Source organism: Arachis hypogaea, chromosome 6 (assembly GCF_003086295.3).
Source record: "Arachis hypogaea cultivar Tifrunner chromosome 6, arahy.Tifrunner.gnm2.J5K5, whole genome shotgun sequence".
Lineage (NCBI taxonomy): Eukaryota > Viridiplantae > Streptophyta > Magnoliopsida > Fabales > Fabaceae > Arachis > Arachis hypogaea.
Window position 1 is genome coordinate 63,138,212 of NC_092041.1, and position 25,098 is coordinate 63,163,309.

The window sequence follows — 25,098 nt, forward strand, 5'->3', positions numbered from 1 at the left end:
GAAAAATCTTGATGAAACCCCACGAATTCGGATGGAGCTGCGAAGGGGCAACGTTACAAGACCATAGTAGGTCAGTTTCAAAAGAGGTAAAAGGAAAGGTGATGTTCATTTGGCCAAAAAAGAAATCATAAGCATAGAAGAAGGGACGCTCCCCTGGGATAGGACCGGAAAGCAAACTCTATCACCAGAATCGAGTGCCACTAACTCGTAATTGCTCTCCTGATCCTCACTGCTACAGATACGATGATGCCTTCAAAGCGTCACACAAAATTCAGAATCGGCTAAAGAAACACACAGCAAGACAAGAGAGTTCAGCCCATCAGACATCCCTTCAGGAACCAGAGGAAATGCCTCGACAATATTTTTTTGGGAAGACATGGCCAACTAGTCCTACAAACAAGAACAAGATTGGATTACTAAAAAGGTAAAGACATCCCAGACAAAATCAAAATGACTCGGACAGCACGATCCAGCGCGGTACAGCAGATAAAAAGAAAAACCCCAGGACACAACCCTAGGTTCAGGGGCATCCTTTGGAGGCAATCAGGGAATAAATATTCAAGAAAATCCACAAGACTAATGTCTTAGCAGAAACTCTTTCCAAGAAAAACAAACACAAAGAAGATCAAAAAAGACATCAAAAGGAGCAAACTTACTCAAAACAACAAAGGAAAGCAAAACAGGAGTAGCATACGAAGCCCTAAAAAATCAAATAAGGAGAAAAACACCCAGAAGCATACAAAGAAGACTAGAAGGCGTGCATCACAGTGATAAACCGAGCATAATAATATACAAAGATTCAAGCTTTCCAACATGCACTCAGTCAGAACTTCAAAAAACAAATACAGAGTAGAAAAATAAGATGACGGAAGAAAAAGAAAAACCAACCTGAAAAAAAGGAGAAAAATGCAGAAGAAGGTCGAAGACGAAGAGGCCAGAAGTCGCCGTCGGAAGCACTCGCGATTGCCAAAACCATGTTGAGACACCAAAAAACGTAAGCTTTCAAGGGAAAACAGAAAATGAAAAAGAAAAGGGGAGTTACGAAATAAAGAAGAGAAACCATTTGGTGAAAAAGTTCAAAAAGATCAAAGAAACAAAGCATCAAAAACCAGTTAATGGGGCATTAAAAACCCCCGCACGTTCCCAAGGCCAGGATGCTAATCCAAAAGCCCGCGTTTTTAAAGGAAGTAAAACGTTCTGCATTCAAAAAGGAAACCCTGGAAAAGACAAAATCGATGAAATGCTCGAGTTCGGCTTCACCCGAAAAGATCAAAAGATTCAACCTCAAAAGGAAGACCGAGCTCAAGCAGGGGCACTGTTCATACCCTGGGTCGAGTTGTCCGACCCAGGATGTTCTACAGACAAAGCGACCGACCTCTTCAGGTCAGGACAAACCGACTTCTTCTCAAAGAGCTCGGACAAGTCACAGGAAAGCCCAGTAAAGGGCCCAGAATAGAGGAACACGACCCAAATCCTAAAGCAACCCAAGCCTACCAAGGGAAGGGTGGTTCCCCTAAAGATAAGATGACCTCACTTGAAGATAAGATGAAGATAAGATAAGATAACTAACTTATCTTATCTGCAAAGGTCACCCTACACCATTATAAATACACTGGAGCACCCAGGTATAACTCATACTCTGATTCTACTCAATACTTGCTTAATACCCTTGCTAACTTAAGCATCGGAGTCCCTTGCAGGTACCCCCCACCCTCCGGGGACGAAGGAATCAGCACCTCCATCAAGTCCCACAAATCGGATACCACTGTTCTGACCAATACAGAAGATCTCATCTGAGATCGACCTACAGTTTCAGGTAACCCTTGGAATAGGTGTCTTCTTGATGTTTGATAACATGCCTGAACTAAAAATGAGATTTTTTGAGGTGAAAACTGATGGAGCAAACTCTAAGGGAAGATGCAGCTAACTGGGTTTACAGGGGTGAAGGAGTTGTTAATCTTGTTCTTGCTTACAATGGATCAAATCCTTCTTTTGTGAGTCATGTTTTCTTCACTAATTGGGGTTTAACTACATGGATTGAATGACACAATTGCATGCCATGATAATAAATGCTTATGTTGGTACGCTTAATAATATACAGATTTACTAATATTTTAATTTGTGGTTCTTTAGAGTAAGAAGCACCATGTAAAAACTAGTGCATGGGCTTTTGTAGTCTTCTGTAACTGTGACTTCATTATCGTGAGTTTTTTGACATTTTCTAACTATAGTTAGTCTTTTTGAACTATGGTCCATTTTTCCTTTCCTTATAAATATCTAAGGCTGGGACATAAAAAACTAAAACAAATTGCTTGTTGTGATTCACTATCTAGTTGTTGGGTATCCACAACCACAAAGTAGCTTCACCGTTGCTGAACTATATATATATATATATATATATAGTAACACCATCCCATCCACTTTACACTACCCAATCCTCATTCATCTTTCTTCACATCACTCAAACTCATACCGTAGCCACAAATAATTACTTTCAGAATGGCAAAATCTTCCTTCTTACTTCCATGCTTGATTCTCTTATTCATCGTAGCCGCTGAAATTGGTATTCTCTTCTCTCTATTTTTTATTTTCTTCTTCATTGTATTTGTTATATATTTTTTTCTTTCTTTTGTCTATTCATCCATTTATATTGGTTATTGTTCAAAGTATGGGCAGCACCTCTTAGTCTATAAGTTTTATAGAAATGGATCACTGCATGAGTTTCATATGAGTTTTAACACATGCATTAGTTAGTTTATTCCTGTCTAATGAAATAAAAGCTTTTGCTCATTCTGGAGTTAATTTTTCCGCAATTAGTATATTCACAATATATACACAGAGTGTTACAAATGGGAAAGTTCTGTTATCATGTTTGACACTTCATGACCTTATTTGATACGAGAATTTTTGTCCGCATTGAATCAAATCAAATCCTAACAAGTGGTAATAGGATCTATGTCATTTCATACGTTATGCGAAAGAATAGGTGAAGGAACTATAGAAACCACAAGAGAAACTATAACTACATATACTTAATTCACTTGAATGACAATTGGTTCTGTTGTGAAAAATAGCTGCAAGTGTTTGGGGTCTAGTAGCATTATGGCTACAGGTAATGCCTCTCTTGTCCAACATGTGAACTTAGTTAGTTGTGCTGAGACTGATTAATTTAAATTGGTGGAAACTCGCTTAAGCTTTGAATCAAAGCAAGATAATTATATGTGGTATAAAAGCCAGAAACATCTTATTGGATTGGTTTACCTGCATGATTACGAAATGTCATAAAATACTAAAGAATTTTATGATTGTTTCTTTTTATTTTCTTATGATTATGGAATGTCATAAAATACTAAAGAATTTTTCATTGAGGTGCAGAAGTGTGGCAGCATTCCAATTAAGTCATGAAACAGTATCTATGCACAGATACAAACTATGAAATAGTGTATACTAATCCGAATAGTTCCAATTTAATCCTTTTCTCTTCCAAATAATTTAGGCGGAGAGAAAGCACATATGTTGGAAGACTTGTTCATAGCTCACATTGTTGGAATGGACACAATGGCTCGTAGATTCAAGAATGCTGCTAAGTTAATTGAGGTACCATTGCTTACACCTATTTATGAATATTTTTCTAATTTAGATCTAGAGAATCCATGTCAAAACTTCACTCATAAATCATATTAATTTTTTCTTTTTAATTTCCATTATATTATACTGGACCAAAGGATGGTTCCCTTGCTCAGTTTGTTAAAAAGCGATACCAAATTTATGACACTAACTTAGGTGCTCAGATAGAGGTTCAAATTTTTATTCTACCTTTTGTTGGTTCATTTTTTTGAAATTTGAAGGAAAACATAAATGGATTTGATAAGCTTCAACCTGTGATAAAGGGCTTTTAGTTTCCAGTTTTTAGGTTAGTGTTGAGCATCATAGTCAGCCCTTAACATGATTTTGATATCTGCAGGAAAGAGCAACTCAATAGGTATTGTCATTGTAGTGATTTAATGCTTGATTAACTACAAATATGCCATCAATGATCATGTTTTAATCTAACCATTATTTCCTACACGTTAATACTAGGGAAGTTACTTGTATATTATATATGCAAATTGTGATAATAAGGAACATATTATGATGGTCTTCATCTTGCTCAACGGCAAAAAAGTGTAAAGGTGTTCATATATAGGCGTTTTGAGGTTATCAATAAAGTTACATAGTCTTAAGTGGATTCTCTTAAGTGGATTCAGGTGTAGCTTATCAATTGCAAAAGGGAGCTGTAGAAATAAATGGTCATGGTTTATAATTGCTGTTGTTTATACATAAATATTTCTTTCTTATAGCCTAACAATATTTGTTACTGATAATCATATACCTTCTTAAAAGGATTCTGTTGATCTTAAATCAAAGAAGGCAAAGGTCCTTGTTGAGGTAAATCTATATTGTGCCCTTCTATTGAAAGGAAAATTTAGTTGCCAAATATTAGTATAGTTGTGATGTGTCTGTGAAGACCAGTTAGAAGGATGAATTTTTGAAACTCTGCTTTGTGACAGCTTCTATATCAGCAAACTCTATAAATAAAGAAGAGAGCTGTGTCAATACAAACTGTGTTTTCTTCCTATTGCTGATAAAAAAATAGAATATATAGAATATTATCTCAGTATTTCCATTAATCAATGTTAAAAGGATTTGGTTTTTAAGATTTCACGTGTTGCCTTATAAACAATGAAAGTAATTAGGTACCTTGAAATATATTCTTTTTCTGGTTGAATAAGCCATTAGATTTTCTTTTGCCAGAATTTCTTATGCCAAAAAGGGAAGCACCAGTGAGAATTTCTTTGTGCCAGAATTTTTTGTATATCAAGAATGATGTTGTATCATCAAACTTAACTCCTTGAGGCACGAAATTTAAGAGAACAGTGGTTTTCTCTAGTTAATGATTTGCTGCATTAGCTCCAACAATGCGAACCTGGTTGCGACTCAACAAAAGACTGGCTGCAATTTCCTCATCTAGCTTGAAAACCAAAGGGAAGAACTTGTATATTGCAATGCTGATGTGGAGTTTAACTTGAAGTGGCCACACATAACCACAAGGAGATCCAGGAGGTGTATTTGTCAATGGCTCTGAGCAAGTCACCATCATGCAATCTAAAAGGAATAGGATCAATATAAAATCTTGTTTGTTTAAATTGTTGAAAATGAAGGAATTAGTTGTGTCCATGAGTAATGTAAATAATTATAGTTCTGTCAATGGTTTATTTTTTTGGCTATCTTTTTATTGAGATAGTGAGATATTGGCCAATGATTTTGAAAAATAACTTCCAATTTTATAGGCATCATGTAATGAATATTATGTTTATCTATATGGTTTTTGGTCTCTTTTTTTCAATTTACAGTGTGTTTGATGGAGGAAATTTAAAAAATAAACCTAAAGTATTCATTTTGCAATGGAAAAATTTAAAAAAATTTCTATTTTACTTTACCGACGAATTTACAGACGAACTTTCTGTATGTAATCACAGTGTGAGATGATTTTCCAAGGTTCAAATTACATACGGAAAATCCGTCTATAATTACAGACGGAAAATCCGTCGAAAAATCTGTCAGTAGTTATAGACAGAAAATCCGTCGAAAAGTTCGTCACCTTTGGGAAATGGATAGAAAATTTACAGAGAAAAAATCCGTTCATAACTGGTAAAAATCTGTCTGTAATTTTCTGACGGAAAAAAATCCGTCAGTAAATAATTTCCGACGAGACTTTTACAGAGGGACAAAATCCGTCGGTAACCAAAAATCCGTTTGTAATAAATACTAAATTCGTCTGTAAATCTGTCTGTATTAATCCATTTTCTAGTTGTGCACCTTTAAATGATTTCTCTCTCATATTTTTTCTTGGTCTCACCTATAAAATAAATGGTGAGAGATTACATTTTACCCTCTAAAGTAAAATTCAAATTTTAGAGATTTCAAATTCAAAAATAACAGGATTCAACTTTTCTTAGTATTTATAATATATAGGATTAAATTTTGACCACATATTTATCAGACGGGTCAGGCTTGATTTAGCAAAAGCCTAGATGAGCCCAGTTCTCACGGCAAAGAGTCCCTAAATAAAGTACATTAATAAATAACCAATTTGAATTGGTCGATTGGTCAATTTACTCATGAGCTGGATTGATTATATATATATAATATTAAAAGTTAGATAAAATGCATATCGTATATGCGTATTAATAATTATATATTACTATTATATATATATAATAGTAATATATAATTTTATATATATATTAATGTTCTTAATTATTTAAAATTTTATAGTCATTTTTTATATATAATTTTAATGTAAAACATAATAAAAAATTTATAATTTATAGATAGAAAATATATTAAACTCGATTGTTAAGATAATATTTACAACATTGATTACTCGATGGTTAAACTCGAATCCAGAACTACTAATTATAATTTCTTTTGATAAATGCACGAGAGTGCGATTTGAATAAATTCAACGAAAAGATTATCTATAACTTGATGATTGTAGCCTTGTAGGGGACGAAATTAGCACCACATTATATAGAATTAATTCCACTATACATATAATATTTTCCTTAATCTAAATGGTTGATCTATCCTTTCAAGATGAAAAATACATGAGCACAAGATAATATATAAACCTTAAAGACTAGATAGATTGAGAGGGGAAAATCTCAATAGGTCTCAGTTTCGTCAAAATCTTGAGAGAAAGGAAAACCAGTTGAATGATAGATAATAATATATAGAAGCTAAGTGAATGAATCAATCAGGATTCTTACTGTTAGCACATATCAACAAAGAGAATCCATTGTCACTTGTCTGGAAATCCTTCTCTTCCAACAACCACAACCTACTGTCCAATCCACTCCTCGTACGGAACATGAAAACAGCAGAGCCTCTGTTGTTTTGATCGAAGAAAAGCCAATCATGAATGTCCCACATCATATCCACAACTAAACCGTCCACGAAAACCGTGTGGTTCCCGCGAAAGTTCCACTTCAGCTTCTTCACCTGCAAAATTCTCTTCTCGTCCATATGCACACACAATACTACTTCATCATGTCCGTGTCCCTTGTAACATTCTTCGTCTACCGTACGAAAATTTATCACTATGTCGTGCGAGATTCCCGCATCGGAGAACCTCGTCTTCGTCGAAAACATAGTATTGCCGAAGAACCTCTCGATTCTAGAAACCAACGAGAAGCTTCCATAGCCACCATTTGCCTCGGCGTTCTTGTTGTCACCGAGGTGCAGGCAGGGTTCTGCGTTAACCAAAACATCAACGTAGAACCCGCCAATAGGCTCTGGCCCTTGATCGCTGCTGTATTTTGCGGCAGTGACATCCCACGAGACTTGCACGTGAAGGTTCTGAGACTCCAAGGTTTCGTTTCCTTTGCTTTTTCTTAATTGGTGCTCCTTTGGTATGGAGTGGAAAGAAGGATCAGAATTATTGGTAACGGTTATGACGAAGCCTTGGCCTATGAGTTTCTTGGTCCAAGTTATTGATATCAAGAGCAGTTGTGGTTTTTGCGTTGAATTAAAGTTGACTTTGTAAACTGAAGTAACATAGTATTTGGTGGAAGAAAGGGTTATCTTTGGACAGAGATAGGCTTCGCTTGAAGGCTTTGAAGAACAATACGAATCGGACACTCTAATCGCATGTTCATTGTAACATGATGCTAACCCTCTCATTATTAATATTAAAAGAATAATAATTAACCCCAATTTTATTAAAAAATAAAAAGATATGGATCAACGGTTACTTACTCTTGTGTTTGCACAAGATGGAAGAAAGAATTAGCTAGCAACTAGAAAGAGATAGAGAGAGAGAGATTGAAGGTGACAAAAGACAGGGCAACTTCCGCTTCTGGAGTTTTCTATGTGTTAAAGTCCTTTCTGTTATCTTTAGCGTAGCCTGTTGAGAGAAACATAAGTGGAAAGAGTAAAGACAAAGACTAATACAGAGAAAATGAAAACCATGTTCCTTGGCTCCTCCATTGAATGGCACCACAATTAAATCCAAGCATTAAAATTAATTAATATTTTACTTTATTATGATATTGAAAAGTCATGTGATGATTCAATCCTAAACCGATTACGTTTCTTTTTATTGCTATTAATCCCTGCTTTGACCTTATCTACTTACAATATTCCTACAGTAATAATACTCGATGCTTTCAAATAATTTCCTATTTAAAATTCAATTTGGTCTAAAATAACTTTTATTTATAAAATTACATAAGATTAAATTCTTTTTCATTAATAGCTCTATTAGATGACAGAGAAGAAAGAGCAAATAATAAATATGCTTTACAAAAAGGAAATGAAATTACAATAATAGAATAATTAATAAGGATAAATTGAGACCATTTATCTAAAATTAAGATTATGATGCTATTAATTATCTTTACTTCTATGTAAAACTATTGGGTAATAATAAATATTATTTGGTAAAATTTGAAATGGACCAATTAAATATGTATTTATGTAATTCTCTTTTTCTAGTATATATATATATATATATATATATATATATATATATATATATATATATATATATATATATATATATATATATTTTGATAAATATCAGGGCAGAGAGACGCCCAAAAAAAAAAACAAGGAAACTAAATAGAAATTATTTTAGAGAGGACAATACCTATAAAATTAGCATAAAAATTTAAAGAAAAACAAGAAGGTAAATTGAAAAAAATATGACAGCTGGACTGAAGACTGTAGTCAAAGTGAGTCAATCTATCGGCATAAGTATTTGCTTTTTGAAACTGATAATGAATACTCCAGTTAGTAAATCTGCGGCATCTGTTTCTGATAGCCAAGACTGAAGATCAAGTAGCATGTAAGACAAAACTTCATCATAACAACAAAATCAGCTTCAATAATTAGATGAAAACAACCAATATTCAGAGTTAGATCTAAGCTTAGCAAAATTCTCTAATGCTCTTCTATCGTCACTGTTCCGCAATCCAAATTAGCACTAAAGCAAGCTAGAAATCTTCTATCAGAGTCCCTTAGGATCCCACCACAAGCTGCTTTTCCTCCATCTAACATGGAGCCATCTGAGTTGAGCTTAATAAAAGGGTGATCTGGTGGCTTTCATCTGATCTGTCTTTCTATGAAGTTGCCAAACTTCTTCCTACGCCGAGCTAGCTCGGACTGCACCAAAGAATAGTCCTTTGCTAAGTGAAAGGACAAAGACTGAATGCTATTCTCTGCTACGGCCTCATCGCTATCAAAGACCACCTTATTCTGACGATGCTAGAGAGCATTTATTGTGCACACCAAAAGGAGGGGCCAGTGAACCCTTTAGAAGAGGGATTGGAATGATAAGTTCTCCAACAACCAAGGGAGGAAGGGGTATTGAAAAAATTACCAATTCGCAATCGGGCATCAATTCTCATCCATGTTTGTCGCACAACTCTGCAGTCTCGGATCACATGGACCATCAATTCGGTTGCCTCACCACAAATTACACGGGACCCATCTTGGGCTATATGTCTTTCGACTATAATCTCATTAGTTAATAGGACCTCATTTGCAACAAGCCAACAAAAAGTACGCAACCTTTCGGGAGTTTCAGGCTTCCAGATCTTTCAAAAAAGCTTAGCCTTAGAGTTATCTGAAGTACTTAAGTAGAGGGAGCAAGCTGACTTGATAGTAAACGTACCATCTGATATCAACAGTTAGGTTAATATATCCTCTCCCATCGCTGGTTTAGGTGTTTTCATTGAACTAAAAACTAATCCAGTCTTCGCCTAGAACCACTGCAATTCGACTGAGTTCCCACCTCTCGTCTGACACATAGTCACACAATTGTTTCTCCAACATATCAGAAAACACCTCGGGCTAAGCAAAATCCAACAGGTGGTGTGCCCCTGGCATCCAATGATCTCTCCAGAAATTAACACTTTCTTCGGAACCAAGTCTCTAAACAAAACTATTTGCAAACTTCTTCCAAACTTGAAAGATACCTTTCCAAGTATTAGATAAAGATAAATGTTTTGTGATAAGTGGTAGGGAGTCATCTCCACATCCATACTTGCTGCAGATTATCTTTACCCATAGCGCATCCTTATTATGGAATAGTTTCCAATCCAGCTTCATAAGATTCGCATTGTTCAACACCCTAGCTGGTTTGAAGCCCAAATTGCCCAGGCTTTTGGGGAGGCAAACTTTCTCCCATCTCATGTGGTAAGGTTTCCTCCCTGAGCTAGCACTTCCTCATAAGAAGTTCCTGCAAATTTTATCAATACTATCACAAACACTCAAAGGAAGTTTCATGGTCTGTATGTGATGGGTAGAATTTATGCCAATCTTGAATTCCTCTTGATAAAAGAATTACTTCGCTGCAAACATAGTTTAGACCAACAACGGATTCTCAATCAAAGTTTAATTTTATTTTTCACAATGTAAACTAATAAAAATACCGAGAGTATTAGATCTCGGGTCGTCTCTCAAAAGAATTGCAGTGAGGTATGCGTGTTATCGGTTATGAGGTTCAAGGGGGTTTGCATATGAGAAGACAAGAATTTAAATGACAATAAAATAAAGCAAACAACTAAAGAGAACAAATACTAAAGAGGCATTCATGGCAAGGATTGAAAATCAAGGTTTTCTATCCTAGTCGTTAATCTTAACACAGTAATTAACATGAGTCAAGCCTATTATGTTATCTCCACATCGGAAGAAAGTCAAATATGCCTAGTTAACCCCAATCCATAAGTAATGTTAATGGAAACAATATTAACTAACAACTATAGATCACTAACATAAGTTGAGAATTAATGACTCAAGATTACCGAACTTCTCTTTCCAAGCTAAGAATGCTCAACTACTCTAATAAATTGTAATAATAATAAAATCTAAGACTATCAAATGCAAGATAACAATAATAAAAACTCAATTAAGCAACAATAAACATGAAAACATGAAAACATAAAATTACATTAAATGAAATGGAAATTAACAAGAGTTCATCAACATAAAAAGTAACAAAAAAGAGAAATTAACAAAGGAAACTAAGAGACTAAAGACAATTGAACATGAAAATGTAAATGAAAACTACACTAAAACAAGTATGAAAAGGTCAAATTAAAGAGAAACTTAAACTAAGAACCCTAATTCTAGAGATAAGAGGGAGCTTCTCTCTCTAGAAAAATACCCTAAAACATGTTTCTAACCTAATCTAATTGTTCCTTCCTTATTCCTTCTTGAATTTGGCTTCAAATACTTCAGAAATGTGTTGAATTTGTGATGCAGGTGGAAACTGTCTCTCAACAAATTTCCTTCGGCAAGTGTACCGAATTTGTTGTCAAGTAAAAACTCACAATAGAGTGAGGTCGAATCCCATAGGGATTGATTGATCAAACAACTTTAATTAGAAGAATGTTCTAGTTGAGCGAATTCAAAATTTGGGTTGAGATTTGCAGAAAATAAAATGACGGGAATGTAAATAACAGAAAAAGTAAATGCTAGAATTAAAGGGATGAAAGTAAATGACTGAAAGTAAATTGCAGAATTGTAAATGGGAATGGGGTGTTTGCTCATGAAAGTAAACGCAGAAATTAAAGAGAATGTGTGAGATCAGAATTGGGGAGTTCATTGGGCGCTGGAGATGTTGCAATTCTCCGGATCAAGTTCATTTTCATCTCTTCCTCAATCAATGCACTCATTGATCTCCTTGGCAATCTTAATTGATTGAATTACAATTTCTTGCAATTCAATCTCTCAAATCTTGATCAATAGCCAATTCCTTGGTCAATTGCTCATGAGAAGAGATGAAGTGTGGTCACTGATTATACCACATGCATTTTCCAAATCAAGTATTGAGAGGATTGTAGTCACATATCCATCCAAACCCAATTTGGTCCAGCATGAGAAAGCATTTCTAGCTTGATCTCTTCATTCCTCTTTCAAGGCTCAGAAGAGATCCAAGTTTGAATAGCTTCTTTTCCATGATAACTACCCAATGGGATGAAGATCGAAAGCTTTCAAGTAAAATCAAGAGAAAAGATAGAAGAAGAATGATGAAAATTAGTATTGATCCATCAACTTACAACAGAGCTCCATAACCCAATGAAAGGGGTTTAGTTGTTCATAGCTCTAAAAAATGAAAACAAAAATGGAGAATATATCATGGAACTAGAAGAGCAGAGTAAAATACAAAGAGTAGTGCTCTTTTCCCCACTTCCAGAACTCCCTAAATAATTCAAAGCTACTCCTATATATACTACTCTTCTCAACTTCTAGTTGGCTCTTCAAGTCTTGGGCCTTTGGATCTTGAGTTTGAAGCAGTTCTCTTCTTCATTTGGGCTTGGTTTTACTTGTACAGAGAAAGTGTGAAGTGGGTAGAGACTTTAGCTCAGGACGTTAGGGGTGTTAACGTTTTAGTGAAAGTATGAGTTCGAGAACGTTAGTGACACTCAACATTGTCACTAACGTTCCAATGTGCCCCTATGTCTCACGTTAGAGTCCACGTTAACTAGGTTAACGTGGCTTCTAACATGGCCATTCTTAGCCATCCCCAACGTTAGTGACAATGTTGAGTGTCACTAACGTTGGCTCATCTTTCACTCACCAACGTTAGCTTTCCACGTTAACTTACGTTAACTAAGTTAACGTGGAAGTTAACGTGGCTCCTTGGGGTTTTGTGGTTGCTTCCAACGTTAGTGATAATGTTGGGTGTCACTAACGTTGTCGACCACCCTTGCCTCTTACATTAGCTCCCACGTTAACCAAGTTAACGTGGGAGTTAACGTGTTACATTGCACCTTAGGCCAATGTTAGTGACAATGTTGAGTGTCACTAACGTTGGCTCCCTTCCCCCTTTTAACGTTAGAGGCCACGTTAACTAAGTTAACGTGGACTCTAACGTGGCCACTTATGATCATTGGCCAACGTTAGTGATAATGTTAAGTGTCACTAACGTTGGCTCAAAGTCCCTTCTTCACGTTAGAGTTCACGTTAACTTAGTTAACGTGACTCTTAACGTGGGCAATGATGGCTTCGAGAGCGTTATTGGCAATTACTTTTCTCATTAACTTTGCAAGTTACCTCCCATTCCACGTTCGTGGTAACGTTAATTAGATTAACGTGACTGCTAAGTGGTTCTTCCTTGCTTCCTTTGGTCCTGAAATCAAGCAATAGAGTGCATCAAAGTTCTAGTCCAAGTCATGGGTAATGCAACATACAATTTGTTACTAAACTCATGCAAAATCCTCATGAAATCATGTAAAATTCACAATGTATGCTTGAATCAAGGTGTAAGTGAATATCTACCCAAAACTAGCTTATTTCCTAAAGAAATGCATGAAACTACCTTAAAAACAGTAAAGAAAAGGTCAGTGAAACTGGCCAAGATGCCCTGGCATCAATTTGGCCTTGGATGAGCTCAGAAATCACCCACAGTGTGTTCCTTTAAGTTGGTCACGTTACAAGTGTCACACGTACGCGTGGGTCACGTGTACACGGAACTGGGCAGATTACGAAAACGTCATTTCTTCACGAATTCTCCATTTTTGCATGCTTTTTCTTCATTTCTTCAACCTAATCTTTGCCTTATAAACCTGAAATTACTTAACAAACACATCAAGGCATCAAATGGAATTCAAAGAAATTAAATTTAGCAATTTAAGAGCCTAAAAAGCATGTTTTTAATCTTAAGCACAATTTAGGAGAAATTCACAAAACTATGCTATTTCATTGAATAAATGTGGGATAAGTTGATAAAGTTCACTAAATTCAACACAAGATAAACCTTAAATTGAGTTTTATCAACCTCCCCACAATTAAACCAAGCATGTCCTCATGCTAAACCAAGAAAGACAAGAAAGGGGTATCAACATTTATTCAATATGAACTATCTAAATGTAACATATATGCATGCATTTAACTACTTGGTCAAAATAAATCAATTCCCAAGAAAGCATGTATAAACATAAGGGCTAAAGCAATCACAATCAAATCAAATCTACAATTGAATTGAGTTATTGAAAAGAATTTACAAACTTGCAAGATAAGAGATGATCATAGGTGAAAACATGTAATTGAGCAATTGAACCCCTCACCGGATGTGTATACGCTCTAATCGCTCAAGTGTTTATGGTTGATCCACTCAATTCCCCTCTAATCATGCTTTCTAAGATTTGTTTTTCATCTAACAATCAGCAATTATTCAATGTATGCATACAAATATCACGAGGACTTATCTATAGGTTGTAATGGGATTTGGGTAAGGTAAGGATATATATGGCTAAGTGAGCTTGAAATTTACATCTTTGATTAATCTAAACTCTCACCAAACACATATAACAACTTGTGTAATTCTAACACAATACCTAGCTACCCATAATCTCACTTTTTCACCTACTCGTGCATTCTTTTCAATTACAACACATATGCAGTTATTATTATACTCTTCTTTGGCGTATTTTGTCCCCTTTTATTGCTTTTATTTTTCTCTTTTTTTCCCTTTTTTATTTTTATATTATTATTTTTTTCAATAACATAATATATACAAAAAGATTAATGCATATAGTCCAACATTCAATGCATGAGTATTTACCCAACTTCTAAGAATTTTTTTTAAATGAAAACTAAAAAATATACTTTATCTCAACCAATGTTCCCAAACTTCCCACAATCAAATGATACACACTCTCACTAGTCTAAACTAATCAAAAATCCAAATTAAGGACATTTATTGTTTTTCACTTAGGGGTAGTAATGTGCTAAAATTAAGAACAAAAGGGGATTAATGGTGCACGAAATTGTGATACACAATGGCGCCAACAACTTGGTACGCACAATTGTAATCTCCACTCCTTTTCACAACTTCGCACAACTAACCAGCAAGTGCACTGGGTCGTCCAAGTAATAAACCTTACGTGAGTAAGGGATCGATCCCACGGAGATTGTCGGCTTGAAGCAAGCTATGATCACCTTGTAAATCTCAGTCAGGCAGATTAAAATGGTTATGGAGTTTTAATAATTAAAATATAAGTAAAACATAAAATAAAGATAGAGATACTTATGTAATTCATTGGTGAGAATTTCAGATAAGCGTATGGAGATGCGTTGTTCCTTTTGAATATCTGCTTTCCTATTTCCTTCATCCAATCCTTCATACTCCTTTCTATGGCAAGCTGTATGTTGGGTGTCACCGTTGTCAATGGCTGCTTCCCGTCCTCTCAGTGAAAATGGTCCTTTACAGTTTCTGTATGGCTAATCAACTGTCGGATGGCTCGTCTCGGATGAAAAATACCATGCATAGACATCGTATGGCTAATCAGCTGTTGGTTCTCGATCGTGTAGGAATAGGATTTACTATCCTTTTGTGTCTGTCACCATACCCTACAATCACGAGTTTGAAGCTCGTCACAGTCATCCCATCCCAGATCCTACTCGGAATACCACAGACAAGGTTTAGACTTTCTAGATATCAAGAATGCTGCCAATGAATTCTAGCTTATACCACGGAGACTCGAATCTCAGATTCAGATGCCCCATTATCAGAGGAGAGTCGATGTGAATCGTTGATTAGAAATCCAAGAGATATACATTCAAGCTTGTCTTCATGTAGAACGGAAGTGGTTGTCAATCATGCGTTCATAAGTGAGAATGGTGATGAGTGTCACATAATCATCACATTCATTATGTTCTTGTGTGCGAATGGATATCTTAGAATAAGAATAAGTATGAATTGAATATAAGAACAATAGTACTTTGCATTAATACTCGAGAAATAGTAGAGCTCTATACCTTAATCTATGGTGTGTAGAAACTCCACCGTTGAAAATACATAAGTGATGAAGGTCTAGGCATGGCCGAATGGCCAGCCCCCATAAAAGTCTAAGATAGAATAAAACTGATCAAAGATCTGGTCAAATACATCTAATACACTAGTAAAAAGTTCTATTTATACTAAACTAGTTACTAGGCTTACAGAAATAGGTAAATGATGCATAAATCCTCTTCCGGGCCCACTTGGTGTGTGCTTGGGCTGAGCATTGAAGCTTTCACATGTAGAGATCTTTACTGTAGTTAAACACCAGTTTGTAACTTGTTTCTGGCGTTTAACTCTGCTTTGCAACTTGTTTCTGGCGTTTAACTCTGCTTTGCAACTTGTTTCTGGCGTTTAACGCCAGAATAGGGCAGAAAGCTGGCGTTAAACGCCAGTTTGCGTCCTCTAAACGCGGGCAAAGTATGGACTATTATATATTTCTGGAAAGCCCTGGATGTCAACTTTCCAATGCAGTTGAGAGCGCACCATTTGGACCTCTATAGCTCCAAAAATTAGATTTCGAGTGTAGAGAGGTCAGAATCCAACAGCATCTGCAGTCCTTTGTCAGCCTCTGAATCAGATTTTTGCTCAGGTCACTCAATTTTTAGCCAGAAAATACCTGAAATCATAGAAAAACACACAAACTCATAGTAAAGTCCAAAATGTGAATTTTTCTTAAAAACTACTAAAAATATACTAAAAACTAACTAAATCATACTAAGAATTATGTAAAAACAATGCCAAAAAGGGTATAAATTATCCGCTCATCAATTAACATAGGCTTAAAATTGGCTAACAATGGTAAATAAAAGGTAAGGCTATTTGGATAAGTGAGTTAAAGAAATAAAGTCCCCAATCATATAAATACATTTATACATAAAATAATGGACTTAAAGAATCAAACAAATCAAAGATTGCAATCATAGAAAGAGAATAGCACACAAGAAGGAAAATAATAGTTATATGATGCAACCATATAATTAGGCTAAAAAACTCAAAACCCTTATGTGTTCTTAGCTCAAAAACATGTTCCACAATATATAATTCAAGCAAGTTCAATGAAAATTGGGGTGCCCTATAGATAAATTTCTTGAAAATTTTCATTATTTTGATTAAGTTTATTATATATATGTATACCAAGACAATGTAACTAAGAATTCTAAAAGACCTAGTGATAGAAGAAGAAGAAAAAAATGAAATGTGAAAGTGTTAGGATTAGGATTTTTCACCCAAAAATGGCCGATTGGTCGGACGACCTCCCCACACTTGAAAGTGTAACAACCCCATTTTTCGAGTACGCGAGATCTTTTCTGAAGGCACGGATTTCACCGAAAGATCAGAAAAAGGAACACCTCTGATGTATCATCAAGCATCTCAATATTCATTTTCATTATGTTATATTTAAGCTAGAACCTCTTTTGGGGCAAGCTTGATAATGCAAATCACGAAGAACCGAGTTTTTGAACCGTATCAGTTGGGAGTTTTGATTCTGATTTTCGTAAGTAGTCTCAATTTGACAAACCGGACTTGATTCATGAGAGAAGAGAGATAATAGTATAATATTATAATTATATTAGTATTAGAAGCTACTTGAATGATATTATAAAGTTACCTGGTCTATTTTAGTTGAAAACAAAAAATCGGTTTAACCGGGTTCACAATTTACTGGTTCAGCTTAGCACCAGCACTCTCTGATGACTTCAGCAATTCTAAGGCCTTATCATATATATTCTATTCTCATAATAAATATGTTACTAGTGTCATTTATGCTAGTAGCTCAGAAAATAATTTTTAGAGATATTTTTACAAGTGTTCTGATACATCTAGTTTTAGTAGTTATACACCTAAGATATTTTAATATTATTTTAATCCACCTCTAAGCCAACCAATCACAACTCACCTTACACCCCCAAGACCTCCAAGGCTGTCTCATTTCTTCATTTTGGCCGAAAATAACAAGAGAGAAAAGAGAGAAACTTTCATGAACACTTAATGTTCAAAGCTTGATTTCTTTTGAACTAAAACTCAAATCAAAACTCCGATTACACCAAAATGATCCTCTCTTCTTCCTCTACATAACCATATAACATATCAAAGCTAAAAATAAGGTGAGATGGCTGTCTCCCTCCTTCTTCAATTCGGTTTTCAAGGAAACATGCTTAAACATGTGTTTTCTTGATGTTCTTCCTTAGATATCTTTCTTAGCTTGACTTGTGAGCCAAGAATCTTCAATTCCCATTTTTCTTAAGGTGAGGAATCCCTTACTAACATGTTGATTAAGGTTTGGTCAGTGGAGGTTTTATGGATTCAAAGTTGTTCTTGATGTATTTTAGGAGGAAAAAGTGCTTTAAGAACACTTCAAGGAGTAACCAAATTTGGAGCGGAAAATCAAGGTAGGGTTTGACGAATTTAATCTTGATTTATTGTGTTTGAGTTGTGTAATTTTGATATGGTTTGAATATGCTTGAAATTGATGATTTATATGAGTGATTCTTGTTGAAAATTTGATGAAAATTTGATGAAATTTGATGAAATTCAAGCTATGAATTTGTGTTCTTGAGTGTAGCTAGAAACTGAAACCCTAGGTCCTAAATTGGGGTTCAATTTTTGTTAAAATCATGTGGAAAAGATGGGGTTTTAGTGGCTGGGAATTTATTATGAATTATGATAAAAGTCGGTTGCTGAAAAGACTAAAAAAATAGGTGAAAATAGAGAAAGAATCCGAAGAATTTGTGAAGAACACAAAGAACACTTTGAGTGTGATGAAGAACATTGAAGAACACCTTTAGTAATTTCTGAAAGTTAGGGTGGTTAAAGTAGAAATATTAAAAGTTACGGGAGGTAAAAAGTAAATTTTAAAGGTTAAAAGTTAAAGTGGGGTAATTTTCAAAAATTTAATAATAAAATAATAAATAACAATAAAATATTAAATAATAATATTTAATTAAAAATAAAATTTTAATAAAAATAATAAAATAATACGGAAAAGGTAGTTTTCTATAAAAGCTTCAGAAAGACAACTTTAAGCGTAGAATCTCATAATAACCTTCATAAAACACTTAGGGAGTGGTAATAACATGATAGTGAGGCAAAGATAAAGGAAAGATAAAAAGTTAAAGAATAAATGAAAATCGAAGAAAAAGTCAGTAAGGTTTTAATGACAGAATCAAATAGAGATTAGCAAACGAACTAGGAGCAACATAGTTAGTTCTTGAGTTGCACCGAAGGTTAGGTATTATATGAAAAGTTAAACTATTTTAATATAGACATAATGAACCTATACTTGGGACAGGTTAACTATTCATACCAAAATTTACATAAGCTTTAAATACATACATTAAACAGAGAAATCGGAGTAGAGTAGAAAAACACAGAGAATAGAGTAACCAGAGCAGAGTAAAGAGTGAGAGAAACCATAACAGAGTAAAGAGAAACAAAGAGAAGAGAGTAATCAGAGCAGAGTAAAGAGACTAAGAGAAAAGAGTAGTATGATAAAAAAGCAGAGGACCTATTGAAGGTCATTTGTTGGTTGAGACAACCCAAGAGATGTTTGCTTATTCATTTGTTGTATTAAGGCAACTCTAGAATTATTTGTATGTTCATCTGCTACATTGAGGCAGTCAGATAAATAGTAGTACGACCACAGAACATTTTCCAGTGCTACACAGCTATTGAGAGCTGTACCTGCAACTGATAACCTGGGATCACTTGCAGAGGATATTAATTCATACACGGGTAGAATGTTGCACCTGTAAGGCAAGGATTGCTTACAGAGGATATGATTTCATACACGGCTAGAATGCCGCCACCTGTAAGGCAGAGTCTGCCTACAGAGGATATCACGCATACGTCGGTTAGTGAGAACTGTACCTATGCTGATTGGAAAACCATACCCGTTTCAGCTGCTTCGGGTTACGTCGGGAGCGGGTAGGAACCGACAAATAAGCTCATTACCTGCACTAGGGCTAGACATGCATCATACTTGGTTGTGCATTTCCTCTGTTATGATTGTTGTATGAATGTATGCTTTCTTTGTTTGTATTCTATTATCTGTGTTTGTGTTTTATTTTCTTGTATTCTTCTGTTTGTGTTCTACTTTTTGTTTTTCTACTTATTCTATTTATCTCTATCTCCTATTTACTACTTCTCTATATTTCTGCTATTTGTCTGCTAAACAACACAGAATTAATGAACTTAACTAATAACCCCAACCCTACTAAGAACTCCCCAGTTCTTACCCCTTCTATCTCCCTTCCCCCTTCAGATGAAAGCAGGAGTACCCTTTCGTAATCTACTGATGACTGTTTTGCAAAGAGAATTTCGCTCTAGGTAGTCTTCTGAGTCTAGGGTGAGCGAAACCAGCTAACATTTGCATCCCGTTTGTATGCGCACTTTAGCCTAAATCCTGTGTACGAGACTCCTGTTATGTGGCTACTTGATGGAGTACCAGTGGGACGTCATATGGCAATGTATGATCGTGCAGAGGAGTAGTATATGACCTTTTACCTTTTTGATGACATTCGACCTGACTCGAGTTTTGAAGACCTAGAATGTATTACCTAGCTATATCTAGGGGTGTTCTAACTAAAAGTCTGTACTCTAATAAAGGATGGATCACTAAATGTTGTCCACTGATTGTGATGTATTTATGTGTGATTTTTATAACTGCTTTATCTATTATCAGTTGTGAATTGATTATGAATGATTCTGTCTATTAATCCAAACGTTTTCAAAAAAAAAGTACCTCGCAAATTAACTACGCTTTTAACAACGAATCAGGCTCATATGATAAATAATAGATAATAATTAGGAAGACAAATTGGTAGCACTCAGTTTTCAGTATGATCTAGACATATTGAAAATTGGGTCGTTACAAAAAGTTTGCACCGTCCTCAGTGCATTCAAAGATGAGCAAGAGGGTACGACGACTACGCGGATTGCCACCTTCAACTGGTAGATCAACTGGCTACTACATGTTCTTTCTTCTACTTCCCTTTTTGCTTATGGTGAATCATCCTGCAAGATAGAAAACAGGATAGTAAGACAAGTAGAAGGAAAAGCAAGGAAGCTGATGAGCAGATATTTTATACACTTTTTGGTATCATTTTCTTAGTGATTTTAGTATATTTTGTTAAGTTTTATTGTGTTTTAGTAGGTTTTAGTGCAAAATTCTTTATTTGAATGCTACTTTGAGTTTTTGTATTTTCCTTATGATTTTAGGTGATTTTTGGGTGAAAATGGCAAGTTTTGACAAAGTTTGATTCAGAGGCAAAGAAAGGACAACAGATGTTGTCAAATCCTGACCTCCATGCATTCAAACGAGCATTTCCGGAGGTACAAAAGTCCAATTGATTCACTCTCAACGGAGTTGGAAAGCTAACTTCAAGAAGTTTTCAGCAATATATAATAGTCTATACTTTTCTTTAGGAAGGACTGCCCAAGATGGGCGTTGAACGCCCAACTTACCCCCTTTCTAGCGTTCAACGCCCCAGAAGGACCTAAGCCAGTGTTGAACGCCCAAGACTGGCATTCAACGCCACCAAGGGAGCATCAACGCAGCATGGATAAATGCCCGCTCCTCCAAGTTGGATGCCAAGCTCAACTCAATCGCTCACCAAATGGGCCCAGAATAGGATTTTCGCACCTTTAGCTTAGTCTATTTCATTTTTTTAATTTTTAATTATTATGATCATCTTTTTTTTAGTCTAGTGATTAGTATAAATAGAAGAAAGATCACCTTTGTTAGGGACTTTTGATCTTTAGCTTCTCAAAACTTATCTTTTCTGTAAATTATGAGCGGCTAAACCTCCTAGGTTAAGGATAGGAGCTCTGCTCATTCGTATGGATTAATATTATTACTTTTTTACTTTAATATATGCTTAATTCCATTCTGTGGTGTATTTTCATTCTTTATCTTTATGAATATGGAGTGGAACAACAGTATGACTCCTTATTATACATGAGTTCTTTACAAGTCCTGACCCAGATAGTATTAAGCTACAGTTTGAGAGTACATCACAGGTTCAAACAAGTTACTTAGGCTAATTGGGATATGTGGCATGAAATCTCGTTAGTCAGGGGTAATTGAGGTTCCTGTGGCTCTAGGGCTAGAATCATAGAGCTTCATTCTCTGATTCGGAAGATCTGACCTTGTCCGTGGCATTTTGAGTAGGATCATCAGTGATTGAATTGCGTGAGATTCACCCTCTACCAAATTGACTGACCTGTTTGGGTATTTGGTTTGGATCCAAGGAGATTAATTACTATGACCCATGGCTTAATCACTTACAGCCGTGCCATTGAATGAATCACTCATTGTTAAAGTAGCGAATAAATTATAGAAGCATAGAAGCACTTAAGTAAATAATCAAGCAATTGTGAAATGGATATTGAATGGTGTAAAACCCACGAGATTAGTAAATAATTAGCGAATAAATTATTTATTAATAAGGAGATTTAGAAAATGAAATTTTGTAGTTTAATGTGATAGAGTTAAATAAAACAAGAATTTTGACACCAACTTTAAAGAATTTGGCCCAAGAGACCAATCCAACCCATCAAATTAAAAAAAAGCTTAGCCTTCCTCCTCTTCCCCAAATGAGAAACACGCTGATGCATGTCCAAGGATAGAAGAGAGCTTCCAAAGAATACAAACCCTCGCTCAATAATTCAAACCACCATAACTTCTTGCTCCGAGCTCCGATTGCCGCACCGTTTGCGGCCACGCGTCTAGCGCGTCAAGCACTACAATTCTATTGGAAGAATTTCTCGAAATTATGTAAGTAGTGTTGAGTTTTTGCCCCTTTGATGTATTAGGATCTGATTAGCTTGAGGAAAATATTCACTCTTGCTTATACGATACTTGGGTAAGGTGAGGATACTAGAACTCTAGTCAATTCCTTGCATTTGTGTATTAGGTATTGAATTTGAGTGTATATGTGTTGTATATATGTATTAGCTGTGTATATGTATATGTTGGAGCTTGAATTGTAAGCTTTGGAGCTTGGCGGAGGTTGAGTGCTTTTGTTTGAGAGACTTTGGATCTTGGATCACTGTGTTTGGCTTGGTGGGTTATCTCAGGAAATACGTCAAAATTGGCCAAGGTATGGTTTCGGTTCCTCTTATCTAAAATATAATGTATTGTAAAAACATAGGCTAGTGTCCCTAAGATAGGAAATGAAGTATGTGGTTAGTGAATTGTGGAGGTTGAGATGGAAGCTTATATGTGTAATGTGTGTAATTTGATATAAATGTGATCCTTTGATGATGATTGATAAGATGGTAATACTAATATGTCTAAATGATGGTTGTTGGTATGATTGTGAAGTTTATGCAAGGAAATATTGTGAAAGTGAGGTGACAAAGGTGGGTAATGGAAGGATGTGGTATTGTGTTAGAGTGTTATGGTATGTTTTGGTGCTAATTGTATATGTAGAATGTCGAGATTTGTATTTGGTTTTAATGAAAATGGAGGTTGAGGGTTTTTATGTAAAATTGGTTTTTGGCCAAACTTTGGCAAGTTATAAATTGGTTTTTGTGTAAAACGGTTTCAAACATGTTTTAAATGAAAGTTGGGTTCCTGAAGTTTATGCTGTTCCAAGAACGGAGGAAAAATGATTTAAAATGGAAAAGTTATGCATGTTGGAAGTTTAGGGTCCTAATTGGAAATTCTGTAGCTTCTTCAGACTTAGTTAAAAATTTTCACGAAACGTACGCCCACGCGTGCACGTGGCTGACGCGTATGCATCACCCATAATTTTTCCTTCTCACGCGTGCGCTTGGCCGATGCACACACATCGTTTTATTGCTGCTGTTGCATGGTACAAAAACCAGAGAGTTGTGATGGTTCCATACAGGTTTTGTGCGCGAAGCATAAAATGTCTCTACATGTATGCGTGTCTGACGCACAGGCATCACTTTCCCTTCTCTACTTTTCATGCGTGCACTTGGACGACGCATACGCGTGACCTTTCAGAAATGCACTCCCGCGCATACACGTGGCCCACGCATAGATGTGACTCTTTTTTTAGCAAATATGATTTTTGTGTTTTTAAAACTGAATTTCAAACTTCTAAACCTCCATTTTCATCCTTTAAGTCCTAGATATTAATTGTATTCCTAGTAGTGAGAAGAAACTAGGAAATGTGGTAGCTTGTGGATGAAGTATAGAGAGAATTAACAATGAGTGATAAGTAATGATGATTGTATGAGTTGTTGGGTATGATGACAGGGCATAGATACCCTCTAATGGTGACAGGACATAAATACCCTCTAATGGTGACAGGGCACGTATACCCTTTAATGATGTTAGTGCACCATAGAGAGACCGTGCCCAGGTTAGCTATCGGATACGTTGGGTTGGTTTGATAACTGACAGATGAGACTCATCAGCCATAGGACAGGCATGCATCATATGCATTTATATGTTTGTTTAGTGTGCTCTATTTGGAATGCCTAATTGATTTTATAACTAATTGCTATTTGTATATCGTATATACTTTTTACCTGTTAATTCCTTGTATGTACTATGTGTGTTTGTATCAACTGTTCATGGTGACAGTTTAGGAGGTTCGGAGGAGCTAGATTAGCAAATATTAGATAGTACGAAGAACCATAGCTAGCTGCCTATATCATCTATGGTTTAGTATGTTTAAAAGCTTTGATTATATGCTAGGAGTTCTAGGATCGCTTTCGTCTTTCCCAGGACATTATACGTTAGATATGCAGGCACTGTTACTATGTTGGGAAACTCTGGTTCTCACCCCATGCATATTTTATAGTTTTCAGATGCAGGACGTGAGGCCCCTCGCTGAGGTATGCTGGAGGCTTCTGATTTAGCGAAGGTCCTCAGCTCTCGGAACTTTATTTTTTTGGCTATTTGTACTTAGATAGACACTTATATTCTCCACTGTTTATATATATTTTGTATTAACTCCTCATAGAGGTTAAAATGGAGAAACAGGTTATATAATCCTATCTTTTGGGTTTCATTTAAGGTTGCCCTATGTATATATGTATGTATACTTATGCTCGGACTGGTTATCTTTGTGATCCGAGTCTCTTATTTTGTTATCTCTATTTTGTCACTCTTCTGTATATATGTTTGTGTTCCGAGGGTTACCTGAAACGTGTAGCTCGGTCGTCTGGAAAGGCCCGAGGTGGGGGTTCTGGGACCCGAGCTTGATATGTTGAGTGGTTGGTGGTTGTACCTGCAATGACACTCCGATGCTTAAGTTAGCATGGGTCCAAGCAGATATGTGTAGAAT

The 25,098-nt window shown here is 35.6% G+C and overlaps 1 protein-coding gene and 1 long non-coding RNA gene across 3 annotated transcripts in view; both read right to left on the reverse strand.

Moving 5' to 3' along the window:
- Positions 1-25,098, reverse strand: part of LOC112696655 (uncharacterized) — a 285,199-nt gene that overhangs the window by 197,131 nt on the left and 62,970 nt on the right. The window lies entirely within an intron of this gene.
- Positions 6,549-8,049, reverse strand: LOC112696653 (uncharacterized). Its single transcript, XM_025749479.3, has one exon. It carries the CDS (start codon positions 7,723-7,725, stop codon positions 6,796-6,798), a length of 930 nt encoding a protein of 309 aa, XP_025605264.1. The 5' UTR covers positions 7,726-8,049; the 3' UTR covers positions 6,549-6,795.